The 18217-nt window shown below is 36.9% G+C and overlaps 1 protein-coding gene across 1 annotated transcript in view; it reads right to left on the bottom strand.

Moving 5' to 3' along the window:
- The window catches only part of LOC150095633 (serine/threonine-protein kinase Chk2-like), a 266187-nt gene that overhangs the window by 62935 nt on the left and 185035 nt on the right, over positions 1–18217 (bottom strand). Inside the window, exons 11-12 of the mRNA XM_090409930.1 lie at positions 15854–15904; positions 4660–4823 (exon numbers count right to left, since the gene is read on the bottom strand). Of these exons, the coding sequence (XP_090266056.1) occupies positions 4660–4823; positions 15854–15904 (215 nt within the window). The remainder of the gene's footprint in view (positions 1–4659; positions 4824–15853; positions 15905–18217) is intronic.

The raw sequence follows: 18217 nt of genomic DNA, 5'->3' as shown, positions 1-18217 counted from the left end.
TATCCTGGAGCAGACATAGGATAGAGACATGCATAGAGCATGCATGATCTCATGTGTTATTATTTAGGAACGTTCTATAGTTGGCACTGTGATTCAGTTCTAGTGAGTTAAGAGATCTAATAAGGGTCTTCGAGATCACGGGCAAGATTAGTCCTTGGTTCATGTTAAGTTATGTATACAGCGGGCAACTGCTGTGGCTTCTTTAATAATAATTATTATTTAATTATTATTAAAGACAAAGAACAGAGCGTGTACAATACATGCATAGAGCATGCATGATCTCACGTGTTGTTATTTAGGAACGTTCTATAGTTGGCACTGTGATTCAGTTCTAGTAAGTTAAGAGATCTAATAAGGGTCTTCAAGATCACAGGCAAGATTAGTCCTTGGTTCATGTTAAGTTATGTATACAGTGGGCAACTGCTGTGGCTTCTTTAATAATAATTATTATTTAATTATTAAAGAAGCCACGTGCAGCTGCTGCTCAACATCCCTTCACAATACACCTAGAAACAAAGAGAACAAGTTTTTTTTTTTTCCTCCTCCTTCATCCCTGTAACTGCTGCACTGTGGAACAGTCTCCCACCTGCTGTGTTTCCCAAGGAATACAATTTATAGTCATTTAAATCAAATGTAAACAAGTTCCTCCTTTCCCAACCCAATACCCATACACAGTACTAATGTACTATAGGTTGATCAACCAACCTCTTGAGTATGGGCACAACATAAAAAAAAAAAAAAAAAAAAATTTTAAATGCTATGATAGAGGCGAACTGATGAGGAGGGCATTGATAGTCAGTGAGTCTATATGTAGATTGTGCAAAAGGAATGATGTAGAATTTGTGGATCTGTGGTTTCTGTTTGATGGAAAGAAGGATTTGTACAATGCATATGGTGTTAGGTGTCTGCGCAGTTAGCCTAGTGGCTTTGCGCTTCGCAACCATATGCCTGGGGAAGGAGTGTCCTAGGTTCGATTCCTGTCGGAGACGTGAGGAGCTGAAGGATCTTCCTCAGTCATAGCCAAGTTAGCAGGTCTTGGGCGCAAGCAGTAGGGTTTATTCCGCCAGTTTATCTAGTGTTTTTCATCCCGCAAGCAGGCAAACCGGCCCCGTGAACACATAGGGATACAGCCGAGAATACCTTGAGGCATAGAAGTGACCATACTATCCTCGTATTTCGGTTACGAAATCCAAGCATGCTTGGAAGGTTGTGGGCCTTAAAGGCCTGTTAAAGCCATTGGGATAGATAGATATGGTGTTAGGTGTCTGGAGAGAGCTTTGTTCACTGAGCATGCTGATGTGCAAATTCAGGGAAACTTAAGCATTAGGGTGGAAGCAAGTGAGTTTGTGTGGAGGCACCCATGAAACGTGTGAGAATGACCAAGTCCAAGTGAGGAATTTAGTGTCTCAAGCAAAAATATTGAATATGGTAGTCAATTGAGAAAGTAAAGGTGGATGGGGGAATAAAGAGATGTTGCCATTTCTATATACTAATGCCAGAAGTATCAGGAACAAGAGGGAGGTGTTTTTGGCATTGGTTAGTGCAACCCTGCCAAAAGTTATGGCATTAGTGAGACTTGGCTAACACCCAAGTTATGTAGCTACAGGGATTGAATGTGAAGGATTTAGTATTTTCAGGGATGACAGAGAAGATAGGATGGGGAAGGACTACTGCTGATGATAGCAAATGAATTGCAACCAAAAAGAATAGGAGACAGGCAGGAGGGTGGCTGTTCTGTTCCTTTGAAGCAATCTAATAAGACAAAATATGCAGTTGGTTATACATAATAAATAACGGAAAAACTCACGTAGAAATATTATTTAATAGTATAATTTTCGCCTGTGTGTCACAGGCATCTTCAGTACAATTGAGCACAAATTTTGTGCTCAATTGTACTGAAGATGCCTGTGACACACAGGCGAAAATTATACTATTAAATAATATTTCTACGTGAGTTTTTCCGTTATTTATTATGTATAGTTATGTCTACTCACGGTTTACCTCTTTTAAAACTTATGCAGTTGGTTGTTGCTATAGGTCTGTGAGTTCCACAGATGATCTGGAAGACATGCATCACCAAATTAGTACAATTAATACAGGTCGAGTGATTATCATGGGAGACTTCAACTATAGGGATATAGACTGGAAAGAAGAAAGATCACATGGCAGAAAGGAAACAGAATTTATATGCCTGCTAAGAGTTAATTACTTAGGCAGTGTGCGATGGAGGGGGACTACGAATGGGAGAGTATTAGACCTGATCATAGGATCAGAAGAGCTATCCATAACCAAGGTGACAACACTGTCTCCAACTGGTGAAAGTGACCATGCAGTCTTGACTTGGGAGATTGTACAACATAAGGAATATTCTATGAAGAAGGGGTATATGTGGAACTACATGCACGGTGATTATGACATGTTTCGAAAAAAGCTTAAATCTGTACCATTGCATAAAACACTGCAGGGTAAGGAAGCAGTATTAAATTGTATACCTAGGGTAAAGAGGGTTAATCAGGTAGGAGTTGGATGATATCATTAAGCATGAGCTGCAGATGAAGAAAATGCTGTGGAGGGTATATATATATAAAGAGAAAGGTGACCAGCAAACATTTGAAGAGTACGAGGCTCAGGCAAGAAAGGTGAGTGACCAGCATTGCAAGGAAGGCAACGTCAGATTATGAGAAGAATCTAGCCAAGTAGGCCAAAGGAAATCCAAAAGATTTCTTTTGGATTTCCTTTGGCCTACTAAAAGGAAATCTTTCATTATGTGGCAAAGTAAGAGGAACAATGACTATGAAAGATTAACCTTAATGAGTGATGATGGTCACAAGGAGACAGAAGTGGATAAAATAGTTCAGTTACTGAGCTACCACTTTGCAAGCATATATCTTCCTCATTGGGTTACTGCTTTAACCTATGTGATAAACACTAATGAGGGAACAGTGGTGGAAGAATAGGAGGTTCTTAGGATATTGCAGAATCTCAATGTAAATACGCTGTGGGATTAGATGGGATATCAGGATATCAGCTAGGGTTTTGCGAGAATGTGAAAGGGAATTAGGCAAAGCTTTTTACTAAGCTGTTTAATTTAAGTCTCAGCTCTGGTAGAGTTCCAAGGGAGTGGAAAAAGAGTAAAATTATTCCTTTGCATAAGGGAGAGTCTAAGACTACAGTAGAAAATTAGAGATCAATTAGTATCTCAAGCGTGGTGGTAAAAGTACTAGAAAAGTTTGTAAAAAAGAGAATTCAAGAATGGGTAGATAAAAATATGATACTATATGAGGGTCAACATGACTTTGTGAAGGGTCAGTCATGCCTTAGTAATTTGCAATATTTTTATAATAGAGTAACAGCAGAGTTGGATAAAGGCAAAATCATCATGGCTACATGATGATTTTGCTGGATTTTGCAAAGGCATGTGACAGAATACTACATGGAACACTATTGCACAAATCAGAGCAAGTGGGGATGGATATGACACTAGTTAAGAGGGTGGCTGCTAGACAGATATCAAAAAGAGATATATAGAGGGACAGAATTGAGGTGACTAGTGGTGTTCCACAAGGTTCAGCGCTGGGACCATTGCTGTTTTATTTGTGCATAAATGATATAGAAAATAACCTTAAAGGAAATATTCAGTTCTTTGCTGATGGTGTGAAATTAGGTAGAGCTAGTTAATCAAGACGATGTGGAGAGCTTGCAAGATGATTTAAATAAGCTGTCAGTATGAGCAAAAGTTAATTGTGTCAGTTTAATGTGGAGAAATGTAAAGTTATGCATTTTGTGATAAATATATTACAAGCTGTATATTACAGTGATACTCCAGGAGAAATAGATGAAGCTTGAGATTTAGTGGTGATGGCAGTGGTAGACATAGAATTAAAGTTTAGATAATATATTGCTAAGGTTGCTATGGTAGGTCATAAGATTACTTGGCTAATGAAGAACACATTAACAAGTAGAGATAAGGCCTTGATATGCCTACATCTGGATTATTGTGCTCAAGTCTGTCCCCTGGGAATGAGGAATGAGGAAGAGGTGAAGAGGATTCAGAGGCAAGTAACCAAGATGGTGAATGGCCTGTGGAATGTTCCCTATCAGAATAGATTGAAGGTGTGTGGATTGCAGAAGTGAGTTGATAGGAGAAAAAGAGGTGATATGATAGAAACATTTAAGTTGCTTAAAGAATTTTATAGAATAGATGCAGGGGAAAATGTTTCATCACTTGGCTAAAGGGACCAGAACAAGGGAAGTCCCTGAAAGTTGAATGGATGTGAGGACTAGATTTTTTGCTTGGAGAATGGTAAATGAGTGGGATGGGTTGCCAGAGTCACTTGTGAGTGCTTTTTCTGTTGAAAAGGCTTGAGGTCTTTTCAACTGAAATTGAGTTACCTGGTCTCATATGAAGATGGAATGGTTTGTACTTGTGGAGACAGGTTTTTCTTCCTGGCAAACTAGCCAAAAGGACACATATGCAGATAGGATTAGTTTCTCTCAGAACATTAATTAGCATTCAAAAAAACCAAGTTACTTGGCTGTAGCAAGCCAATTAGCCTAATGTGCAAGTGAAAATTAGATAATTTTCTTTATGAAATGAAATGATAAAAATCCACACAAAAACATGGTATCTTTATATAAGATTCTAATATAATTACTAACCAGGCATGTAAGATAATCCCTAAGCTCCAACAATCCACTGCTTTTGTATAATTCTCAGTAACTTGTAAATTTAAAACTTCAGGAGCTACATATGATGGAGTTCCACATAGAGTCTTCAGCATGGTATGTTCATGAACAACTTTTGAGATTCCAAAATCTGCTACCTTTAAATAAATGATACAAAAATCTTTAAATACTCATATTTAGTTAAATGATTACATAATGAACATTGTTCCAAAATAACATTGTTCCTAACTAACTTCATCCACCTCTGGACACAAGCTATGGAAAAATTTGAAGAAACTCGTATTTGCATTGCCATTCCTCTACTCATTTACAAACTACTTTTTGCTGGTCATAATCTATATATAGTTCAGCTCTAAACTTATCAAACTCTAACTTTTTGTTCTCTTCCTTCATTCTGTCTTACTCTGTTCTTCAGAAGAATCTTAAACATACCATGTGTGTGTACATATGGAGTTGATATAAACACACACACACACACACACACACACTGGCATCTTCTTAAAAATAAATGAAATATGAGTGAAAGACAGTTATGCTTTTCTCATTGTTAATGTAGTTGGCATAAGCTACACACAATATCATCACTCAAATATTAACTTATATTAACTAGTCTTTGAAAAGGGAAAAAAATAGAAAAATATTAATCTATAAAGTCCCACTCAATAAAAAAATCACAATATTAAAATATCTGAATTAATTTCTAAATCAGTCTTTTGCAATATCGTAATAATAATAATAATGGAAATCTGATATAACAATTTAACTAGTACATTTTTTTACAATGAATATAGGGATTATCTTTATGAAAAAAAAAATTATAAAAATAAAGAGATATAAATTGTCAGTTTAAAGAATTGCACATAAAAGGTATCACAAAACAATTGTACTTTTGGCTCCTCTGGCCATGCATTTACACATGAACAAGGAGACATTATTTCACCATCCCCACAAGGAAGTTTTTTCCAGACCTGCTGAATAGTGTATTATATGCCAAATACAGTTCATAAAGAATTATGTTATTCATAAAAAAAATTTATGAATAACAAAGTGAATAAATGAAAGGCAATTTCGAGTGATGTCAGCAAATTGCGATTTTTTTTTTTAATGTGAATTCCATCCATGAAAGACTGATAGCTTATAAAAGATTAATATTATTGCCATGGTTGGGATAAGTATTAGATAATATGGAAACCCTACTCGAGAGACCAAACATGGAACATTTTCAAGCCACTTCAGGCCTCCATAAAAAAAGATTAAATTAACTTCCACCAAAAGACAATCACAAAATATTCCTGCTCATGGAGGGATTTGAACCAACAGTCTGCTGGTTGGAGAACACATATAAGTAGAGACATATTTTGATTCATTTGAGAGAACAGCATACACAAAAGCAAGAAATTGCCTCTTGGGGGAGATCAAAATAATACCAGATATATACAGAAATGTTTTTAAAAAAATTTGAAGAAAAGATCAATAGAGCAATGCTAATAATAATTGTAAGTACCTGCTAGATTTTGTTCAGGACACGGAGTTGTCATTACTAACACCATGTTCTATCATAAAAATTTAAAACAAATTCACATGAAGAACAGACAAAATATATTTTTAAAAATCTCACTACGTTATTATGGATAGTGATGTCTTCACGCTAATTCAAGCCATAAGCATATACTGGGGATCTGAAACAGAAAGTGATTGCCATTTAGTTTTGAGCAGGATAGAAATGAATATCATACTAAAAAGTATAAAATTTTTAAAAAGAATCAGTTGAACAGCTTTCAGAGGTGAACTGCAGACTGTAGTTAATAAAATGAAAGAGTTTAAAACTTTTTGGGAATCAGTAGCAAAATCTCAAAAAACATTGATTAATTCAGAAAGAAAATCATGTGAAGTTAAGTCACTACAAAGTAATCTGTACTTCATAGTGGACTGAAGGCAGTCCTGACAAATTACACAGAAAGTTCCTGACAAGTAGGATATTAGATCCTAAGAAAACACAGAGAAAAATATAATGTAACTAAGTGAAGCATAAATATACCTACAACAAGAGCACAGTAAGACTTTAGTAAGAAGAGGTGTTCACCATCAGCAATGACCTATCTCAGATCATCAATTTGCCGACACACTTAACCTCTTCCTAACAAGCACCCCTTCCAAGTACTGTGGTTGTCAGTTTCCTTTCGGAAACTTGGACCACAACCTCGTACAAGTCTCTTTTGCTGCAAAACAACCTATGCCCACCAGTTCGCAGCCTCATGTCCTATGCCACTACAAGGGTGCCAACTGGGAAGACCTCCATGACTTTTATTCCTCCTTCCCATGGTCCGACTATTGCTTCAGTTCTTCTGATCAAACATCTGATCAGACCAAATAACAAAAATCTTCCTCACAGGAATGAAGGCTTTCTTCCTCTATTCCACTCCAAATTCTCAGCCACCATCCAAGCCTTGATTCTCAAAAAAAGTGTGCCAATGCTATAAAAGAAAAAACTTCTGCTTACCATAAGACCAAAACTCCAGCTGCCTTCTCTGCCTATACTGCAGCTCGTAACAGTTGCAAAAGAATCATCACCAAGTCCAAGTCACATTTTGAAAGATCCAAATGCTGCAAACTTGCCTCCTGCCCAAATGGCAGTCACTCCTTCAAGTCCTTTGCCAAGCCTATTACATGCGACTTCTGACCACCCAGGTTTTCCACCACTCGCACATCCAGATAGTACTGTCACCTCACTAAAAGATAAGGCCAACTTACTTGCATCACTCTTCTCTTCCTGCATTGATGACCTGAGCAAAATTCCCTCTACTCCACAAAGAACAGCTCCCTTCAGGTCCCCAATAGTCTTCCAACAAAAAGAAATCCAAAGAATCCTTAATAACCTGAACACGAACAAGGCATCTGGTGCTGATGGTATCCCACCTATTGTGGAATAAAAAATTGTGCTCAGAACCAACACCTATCCTGTATCGCCTCTTCAATCTATTCTATTCGAATGGCATCTACCCGACAACATGGAAACAGGTCCACATCTAGCACATCCCAAAGAAAGGTGTAAAAGTCAACCAACGAACTACCATCCAATTGCTCTCACTTCTGTTCTCAAAAATTATGGAGAAGGTCATCAACAACCAACTTTTGAACCACCTGGAGATAGCAGTATGGATTCTGCCACTCAGAATCTACAGATTATCTTCTTGCATTCACCACGACCTATGGACTCAGGCCGTGGAGAAGTTTGGAGAAACTCACGTTGTTGCCCTCAACATTTCAAAGGCATTTGATCCTTTGGCACAGTTGTCTACTCACCAAACTGCCATCCTATGGTTTGCATTCCTCACTCTGCAACTGGATTACCAACTTTCTCACTGGTCGCAAGCTACGTGTCATGGTGGATAGCTTACTCTCCTCAGATTTCCCCACCAATACAGGAGTACCCCGGGGCTCTGTTCTTTCACCCTCTTGTATATAAATGACCTACTCTCAGAGACTTCCAATCCTATCCATAGCTTTGCTGGCAACAGTACACTCCATTCCTCCTTTTCATTCCACAAACCTGTTAGTACTCAAGTATTAGAATCCTCAAGATCTACCATGACCAGAGACCTGAACTCAGATCTCCTAGCTATATCCCAGGGAAAGGACAACCTTGTAAACTTCAATGCCACCAAAACTTAGTTCTATTTGATCTCTGACAAAAAAAAAGCTCACATCCCTTCCTCTGACCTTCAGTAATATTGAGATATCCAAACATGATTACATTTCTCTTCTTGGACTGACTCACACCTCCAATCTTTTCTAGCTTCTGCAGCTGCAAAAAAAAAACAAAAAACTTGGTGTACTTTTCCGCACAAGACACTACTTCACACCTGCTAACTCTATACAAAGCCCAAATCTTCCCAGCCATGGAAATACTGATCCCATATTTGGGGTAGTGCACAAAAGTCCTCTCTAAGATTGCTCGATTCTATCCAGAAGAGGGCAATCCAACTAATTAAAGATCCCTCTCTTACACACACAGATGTTCAGTTTTTTTCTGCCTTGTGTCTCTTCTACAAATACTTTTATGGACAGTGCTCAGCTGAATTGGCCACTATTCTCCAAAATCATTAAAACAAGAGCCAATGCTAACCAACACCCTTTTACAGTCCATCTTAAAACACACTGAACCAATTTCACTGCCTCCTCTTTTATTCCATCTACTTCTGTCCTTTAGAACAGTCTCCCCCTCTGCCTTCCCCAAAGATTACAACCCCTAGCTGTTCAAATGTGAACAGACTCCACCTTCTTCTGTTCCTCTTACCTACACACAGATCACTAGTGTGCTTTAGGACTTGTGGCCTTTTGTGTGTGTGTGTGTGTGTGTGTGTGTGTGTGTGTGTGTGTGTGTGTGTGTGTGTGTGTGTGTGTGTGTGTGTGTGTGTTAAAAAAAATATATATATCATGAAGGTGGCAAAATGATCTGGAGGCTGTTGGGAAAAAACCCTTAGAAATTTTAAGAAAGAATACTAAAAGAAATGAGAAATGATAAAAGTCTATACACGAAAACTAAAGATATTCTGGATGTATGGAGTAATTATAAGCAGTGACAGAACAGATGTATGAAATATTCAAGAAGAATGCAGTCAAGATTACATATCAATCTATGAAGACGTAGAAGAATCCATCAGACCAGAAATATGAAAAGGCTAGTGGAGTAATGATATTCAATCAGAAATATTCAAATATGGAGTTAGAAAGTTGTACAGTGTTACAATGCATAATTCAAAAGGTCAAATTCCACATGACTAGAGTAGAGCTTTCATAGTAACCATCTATAAACAAAAAGAGGAATAAATCTAGTGAGAATTATAGAGGACTTCATGTACTGAGTGTTCTTGGCAAGATTTATGCAAGATAAGAAAATTTTTTAAGGGAAATGCAAGAAAAAAGAAATGCAAATGGAAATATAATAATCTGTATTTAAAGACACTTCAAAAACACTATTATTATATGGTGTAAATAGAATGCTATGTGGGACAACACATAGGCTCTACTTAAGTTATAAGTCAGCCTGAGGGAGGAAAGAACTGAAAGAAGACAGTGTGATGTAAAATAATATTATTTCCACCATTATTCATTATCTTTGTATTACATTATGAAAGAAAGTGGCATTTTTTTTATTTCTTATCTAAACACAAGTGGTACATTAGTAAGTAAGTGGTACAACATGATTTACAACAAATTAGGATACATTACAATGATATCAGCTTAGATTTGGTAGGTGAATTATACAGTGAAATAATAATTAAATATAAAAAAAAAGGAAACTATACATAAGTTATATACAATGAATATGGTCAAATGTTCCTCCAGTATCTTGCACAATCAACTGCTCTTTCTGTGCAGGATATAAGGTCCTCTTTTGTGCAAGGTGATGGAAGAAAGGGACAAGAAAGAAGATGTTCCATGGACTGGGTTGTTCCACACTCACAATTGTCTGGGCCAGTGAGGTAGCCCCATTTGATGAAGTTTTGTTTGCAGCGTTCTGTCGTTTGCAGTCTGTTGAGGCTTTTCCAAGTATTCCAGTCCAAGTGGGCACCATGTGGAAAATGTTCAGGTGTTGGAATACCAGTATTACTTTCAGGATATAGTGTAAGCCATTGTTGAAGTGTAGTCTCTGGGAGGTTTTTAGGTGGTTCAACAGTTGCCAGGAAGCTATGTCGGGATCATAGTCTTTGGGGCGCTGCGGTCTGGCCGAATAGTGGGTGGCATTCATCATTCATTTGTCTGCTTCTTTCATCAGCTGAGAATGCAGATCTTCGAATTGAAGGGGGCGCAATACCAGACAAAGTATATAGGTCTTTTAGTGGTGTGGGTTTCAGGCATCCTGTAATTAAGCAGCAGCTTTCATTCAATGCTGGATCAAGTTTTTCAGCATGGCAAGATCTGGACCATACTGGGCAGGCATATTCAACAGAAGAATAGCAAAGGGCCAAGGCAGAAGATCTCAGTGTGTTAGGGTTTGCACCAGATTTGGAGGAGGTAAGCTTTATTGTTTCTTGCATTCACTTTTGCCTTTGTTTTTTCTATGTGGGTTTTATATGAGAGGGTGCGATCAAGAGTCACACCGAGGTAGATTGGGTTCCAGGAATGTTCTATTTTAGAGCCTTCCCAAGAAATCTGTAGCTTCCTGTTGGTATCCTTATTGTTAAGGTGGAAAAGGCCAGTCTGGGTTTTCAAGGGGTTTGGTTTTAGTTGATTGCTGGTATAGTATGTGGTTAGACTATTTAAGGCAAGTGATAGAATAGTTTCAATGGACTTGAAATTTTTTGATTGAGTAGCTATGGCAAGGTCATCAGCATAGATAAAATTTCTAGTTCCGAAAAATGGGGAGATCATTGACGTAGATGTTGAAAAGTCATGGTAATAGCACAGTTCCCTGGGGGAGGCCATTTTTTTGGAGGTGCCAGCGGTTCTTCCTACCCCCCCCCCAGGTCCACGTAAAAGCATCTGTTTTCCAAGAGTGATTGGATCAGGAGGACAAGGTGATAGTCTCTAGTTATCTGTATATTTTATTTCTGAGTGTGAGATGGTTTATGGTATCATATGCTGCAGTTAGGTCTACAAAGACTGCTCCTGTGGCTAGTTTTTGCTCATAACCATTTTCTACATATTGAGTGAGGTTGAGAATTTGTGATGTGCAGGATTTGCCTGGTCTAAAGCCAGCCTGCTCAGCAATAAGATGGGTTCGATTAGGGGTTGTAGCCTATTCAAAATTAATTGTTCATAGAGTTTAAAGAGGTTGCTGAGTAGTGATATAGGTCTGTAATTTTTTGCTTCTGTTGGAGTTTTCCCTGGAAAGGCCACCACTTTGGCATGCCTCCAGATAGTTGGTCTCCTTAGGGTTCTGAGGCAAGTGTTGTATAGGTTTAATAACCACTCTTTAATTCTGTTTCCAAAATGTTTAATCTGTTCATTACAGACATCATCAAGGCCTGCAGATTTTTTAGGTTTTAATAGGTTTATGGCAGCGTTGAGTTCAGTGATGGTGAAATCTGAGTTAATCATATTTTGTTCCTCACTTGGGATTCTAAGTATCTTCTGTTTTGGGTGCTTTTGAAATGACTGAAATCCTTCCTAATTCTCTTGATAAAGTTCCATGCCTTTCTGCTACTATGCTCCAAGATGGCTGAGGAACGCCTTTCCTCAGCCATCTTGGAGCATAATTTTTCTCCCGCTTGGATAGTCTCTTCTGAGAAGGGGCTGGTGTTGTAAAGTTGTAAGTAATCAGCATACTGGGCTTGTATGTCACTGGAATACCAGTATTACTTTGGAGTGGTCGAGATCTTCCATGAAACTCTTCCAATTAGCTTTTTGGAAATTAAATCGTTACTGTAAGGAACTGTGTTAGGCATAATTGCTGGATTGAATTGAAGAATTATAAGTCTATGTTGAGCATGTGAATCGGATTTAAGACCTTTTTAATGCAAATGTTGGATATTTTTGAGCTAACAAACATGAGGTCAGGGTTATTGCCTCGCTTCCATCTGCCACTGTTGAAAGATGCAGGGAGTTTTGGATTATGTATCAGGTTTAGAGAAAGGTTTTCAGCCCATTTTTCAACAAGTTCTCCATCTTCGTTGGACTTTGTGTAACCCCAGTTAACACTGTGGCTGATAAAGTCACCTAATACAACATTAGTCATGTATGCATTATTATTGAGGAGGATGTCAGGGAAGGGAAAAGCTTCTTCTGGTGATTGTAATAATTTCAATGTTTCTGTTGTTCATTGAATCAATTGATGATGGGATCAAGTTCTCTTTTGTAAATATTGCACTACCATATTTATCGTGGGGTATTTCTTTGATGAGTTTCAGCCATGGATGTAAGGTCTTGCAGTACCTTCTCCTCTGTGAGTTTCTTGCAGGCAGAGCACATCACAGTCATTATCTCTGCAAATATTTGCAATGAGATCTTGTTTGACACTGGAGAAACCTTCAATATTAAATGATATTATTTTTAAGCCTAGCCTCAGATCCTTTAGGACAGAAATTTTGGAACATTTTAGTTCGATCACTTGCATTTGGTTGATAGCAGCTTTAGCTTTCCTTAATAGGTACTAACAGGGTGCAGGAACAAGAGCCTCGCTGCTGCACACCCCCATTAAAGTGGCATTAAACTATCAAAATCATTGATATCAATTCAGCTCCTTACTTAATATATATTTTTTATGCAATACTAGCAATTTCAATGTTAACTTGAAATGACTAGAAACTTGGAAAGAAAAATCGCCACCAGACTTTTCAAATATATCCTTCCCAACCAAAATCCGAAAGGGATTGAGCTTCCACATCATCTATGGAAAAGCCTAAATAGGATACGTACTGGACATGGTATCTGTGCAGACAGCTTACACAAGTGGGGAAGATTACCTACACCCCAATGCGACTGTGGGACCATAAACCAAACCATCCAGCACATTGTGGAGGACTGCAGCATAAGAGCCTACACTGTGACCTGAGAAACTTTTTTGAGGCAGATCCTTCAGCTCTTGATTGGCTATCTGAACTTGACTTAAAATTTTAGACTTTATTCGTATATGTGCATTACTTGTATCATTTTTATTGTCTGCACAAATATGTATTTATATATTCTGATGTCATGTGTCTTTATTATGCCATACATTAAATTAAATAAATAAATATTGAATTCTCACCAACAAAAGGCTGTTACTTATAGTAGTATCACAAAGTAGTAGTATACAGTAGTATCACAAAGCAGACTACAGAGGGATTATTTCACTTATTTTTGTTTATTTTTATTTTAACATTGTCATCTGTGTACACACTTGAGGGAACATAGCATTGCTGATATGTTCCCTCAAGTGTGTATAGGATGCTATAATTCCATTGCATGAAAACTTTATTAGTAACTTTCTATCGACAATCTTCCCTCCAAAATAGTCTGTTATCTATCAACCTCTAATATTGTCAGATCGATCTTATATTTTGGTCTTCTAAGGCTTTTCTAACTGCATACATGCACGCCTATATTTGGTCTTCTTTGTTCTCTTTCCAATCCTGACATCAAACACACATTCTGATAACTTTTCCTGTCCCATTCTGTTTACATGGCAATACCACATGAGAATGGCTCTGTTTGTGCATTTGTGAATACCAACAATGTCAAATTTCTTCTTCAGATCCATAATTTAAAACTGGTTTGAAGAGTCTCATGTGTGTGTGTATATATATATATATATATATATTATATATATATATATACTGCTACCTTTACATTTTGACTAATTTTGCTCTTATTCTATATAAATTTCAGTTGACACCCTTCCATACCAGCTTTGCTTATTCTGTTGTCTATTTCTATATTTAACTTGCCATCATCACTAAAAATTGTGCCTAAATAGCAGAAATATTTTGTTTGTTCTATAGGTTGCAGGACACAGATAATGTTTTCAGCGTCCTACATATTTTCAGAGACTTTGATGTTTTATTGCTGACTTTCATACCAATTTTGTTACAGCAGTTATTCAATTTAGTTAAAAAATCCTGCAGACTTGAACTTGATTTATTTAAGAGTATAACATCACTGCATAAATAGCTAAGATTAACAGTCCAAACTTTAATATCAAATGTAATGTCACTATCCTTCATAATGTGATAGATGATGAATAACAGTGGAGATAATGTGCACCACTGTCTTCAGCATTATTTTATATCAAACCATGTTCCTGTATTTCCTTCAATGTGTGGATAAAAATACGATACTGTATGAGGTGCAACATGGCTTTGTGAAGGGTCAGTCATGCCTTAGTAATGATACTGCATGGAACTCTGTTATGCAAATTAACAAATGGAGATGGGCATGACACTGGTTAAGTGGATAAGAGAATGACTGCTGGACAGATATCAAAAAGTGGTATATTGGAGTCATAGAATTGAGGCGAAAACAGGTGACTAGTGGTGTGCAGCAAGGTTTGGTGTTGGGACCATTGCTGTTTCATTTGAATAGGAAATAACCTGAAAGGAAATATTCAGTTGTCTGCTGATGATGCAAAATTAGGCAGAGTAATAGTTAATCAAGGTGATATGGAGAGCTTGCATAATGATTTTAATAGGCTGTCAATATGGGTAAAAGATAACGGGTATAAGCTTAATGTGGAGAAATGTAAAGTTATGCATTCTCAGATAAACAGATTACAAACTGTATCACATTGATGGTGCTGTACTCCAGGAAACAGACAAAGCTAAAGATTTAGAAGTGGTAATAAACAGAGAGTTAAAGTATAGAGGATATATTGCTTAAGGTTGCTAAAGTAACGCATAAGATTACTTGGCTAGTGAAGGACATTAACAAGTAGAGATAAAGAAGTTGTAATTGCTCTTTATAAGGCCTTGATACTGTACTCAAGTCTGATCCCCTGGGTTTTTTGAGGATGAGGAAGTGGCGGAGAGAATTCAGAGGTGAGTGACCAAGATGGTGAGTGGCCTGTGGAATGTTCCCTATGAGGATAGATTGAAGGTGTGTGGATTGCAGAAGTTGGTTGAGAGAAGTAAAAGAGGGCATATGATAGAAACATTTAAGTTGCTTAAAGGGTTTTACAGGACTGATGCTGGGGAAATGTTTCAGCACTTGGCTGGAAGGTCCAGAACAAGCAGTGATCTTAGAAGTTAAATAAACATGTGATTAGTAGGGGATGTGAGGACTGGATTTTTTTCTTGGAGAATGGTGAATGAGTGGAATGGATTGGCAGAGATGTATGATAAATTGTGTGGATAGTTTGGGGGGTCTCCCACAATGAGTCTTCGGATTCCATGGAAGTGCCCTACAATAATAATATCATATACTGAAAGGCTGACAAATGGATGGGTGCTATAAAGGATCGATAGAACTTTACGGCTCTTTAAGGGTACTAAGAGAAGAAAGCTGAAATATTTTGGATAAATGAAAGCATGACAGGAGGACTTCTCAAAACAGTAGTGGAAGGTAAAGTTCCTTGAAAAAGAGGCCATGGTAGACCCCTCAATGAGATGAATGGAGTGTGTAGCACATCACCGAGGAGTGGCTGACCACACAGCAAATGATGATGTCCAATGAATCGATAGATAATGTAGAAAGGTTTTTTCTTTTTTTAAATTTAAGGATATTTTAAGTTGCTCAAAAAAGTACTTACTTTGATTAATGTATCATTATCATCTTCACTGACAAGAAGAATATTTTCTGGCTATTAAAATGATTTTAAGAAAACCATAAGTAGTATGTTATTTAAAATAAAGAAATATATAAAGAATAAAATAATTTAAATCATATTATACAGTAAACAATTATGCAAATATTAAATTAAATTGATTAAAGTCTTTAAAGATACTTGTGACATTAGTTTTATAAAATATATACACGTTTACACAAGAATATTATTTAATTTGCCAAATATTTCGGTCTGAATATTACAGACCATCTTCAAAACTATTCCTATGTAGCCACTGAAGATGGTCTGTAATATTCAGATTGAAATATTTGGCAAATTAAATAATATTCTTGTGTAAACGTGTATATATTTTATAATTAAATTAAATTGTTGTAAAGTAAAGCCTCATTTACAAAAAAATAAAATAAAATAAAATAAAATAAAAAATCCCTGATTTCAGAATTCTCTCTATTTACCCATACACTTACTGGTGTTGAAAACAACTTAATTGAAATTGCATAATGAAAATGTGTTAAGCAATCTTATGCTTAACACAAGCTTGCTGCATGGCATCCATTTTTTTTTTTGTTTGTTTGTTTGTTTAATGCAGCTCCCACTCACAAAAGGCTGTTATCCTATAGTACATTTGTATTAGTATCAACAATTAGGCTAAGAACTAAATCTGGATACCTGCTCTAGAGACCAGATGTGTAACTTGAAGCAGGGTGGTGGTCTCACACCAGAGACAATGAGATTCTGCTACACTTAAGGGACATTGATGTTATTGTGAACTGGAAATGCCTACAGTACAATCATGACCTTGTACGCCATATAAAAGTTACATGAGACTTTTTATATCAACAAGAAAACGCCCTTATCCACAAAGTGGGGTCTGTGATAAAAAAAAATGGTTAGATGAGATGGGTGTTGAAGAACTAGACTGGCCTGCATAGAACCCTGATTTCAAGCCCATCAAAACAGCTGTGGGATAAAATGCCTAATGCAAGCCAGGCCAAATCGCACATCAGTGACTGACCTCACTAATACTCTTCTGGAAGAATGGAAGGGAATGATTGCAGTAATCTAGTAGAAAGCCTTCCAAGAAGAATGAGAGCTGTTATAGAAGCAAAGGTTAGATCAACTCCACATTAATATCTTTCATATTAAAGTGAGAGTTGAGATGAGTAGGCATCTGGATATTTTTGATCACATAGTTTACCAAGAATATAACTATGCAAGTACTAAAATATACTTAAGATATGATCCCAATCATGCAAATAATTCTCTGCATTGATACTTGTGAATTAACATGTACTGAAACTGATCAGACTCAATCTAAATAAGATTAAAACACAATCAGTTTTTCTATTTGGTAATTAGTATCATTTTCGCCTACAAATTCTGACTCAGCTTTCTGTTCCATTTGAAACAGTCTCCATCATTTATGGAAGTGAGAGAGAGAGAGAAAAAAAAAATCCACTTCCTTGATTCCAGTAATACTTTTTTTCACAAAACTGAAATTGTTCTTATGAGAATCATGTGCATATGTGCATCATGGATTTCCAAAAAGCTATTCTTAAATCTTTAATCACAGAATAAGGAACAGAGCATATATTTTATCTTCATCATTAAAAACACTTTAATAACTGAATTCACTTTTCATATGAAAAAAGTCTCGGTAAACTGTGCTGCAGAAAAAAACTACAGTTATCAACAATTTAAAATCAAATCATTTATAATCAATTATTTCAATAAATTTTTTTATATACTCTCCCTCAGCATCGATACAGCGTTTGGCATGGTCAATTAATTCATTAAATGAGTTTTTTATATTGATTTTTGGTATACTGTTGAGGGCCATGTTTACTGCCGCTTGAATGTTTTCAATGGTGTTGTATCGCTTTCCTTTCATCGGCAAATGAAGTGGGGGAAGAGAAAGAAGTCACAGGGTACTAAATCAGGTAAATACGGTGAGTGATCCAACACACAAACTTGGTTTTTGCTCAAAAACTCTCTCATAATGTCCGAACGATGAGATGGTGCATTATTGTGCAAAAGTGACCAGCTGCCTGCATCATAAATTCTTGATATCATTCGCTTCAAAACTTCAAGATAACACTCACCATTGACTGTTTGACCAGGGGGAATGAATTCTTTGTGGATAATGCCCTTGGAATCGTAGAAACAAATCAGCATTGTCTTTACTTTTGACTTCTCCAAGCGACTTTTTTTCGGATGCCTCTCTTCTGGTGGTCTCCAGCACTCTGGCGCTTTGTTTCGGGCTCATACTAAAAACACCAAGTTTTGTCACCAGTAACGATTATTTCAAGGAAATTTGAATCCTTACGA

The sequence above is a fragment of the Typopeltis vanoorti genome, chromosome 20 (assembly GCF_054136105.1).
Source record: "Typopeltis vanoorti isolate ZY-2024b chromosome 20, IOZ_Tvanoo_1.0, whole genome shotgun sequence".
In the NCBI taxonomy this organism is placed as follows: domain Eukaryota; kingdom Metazoa; phylum Arthropoda; class Arachnida; order Uropygi; family Thelyphonidae; genus Typopeltis; species Typopeltis vanoorti.
Note: the sequence above shows the minus strand (reverse complement) of the source record. Positions and strands in the feature narration are given on the sequence as shown.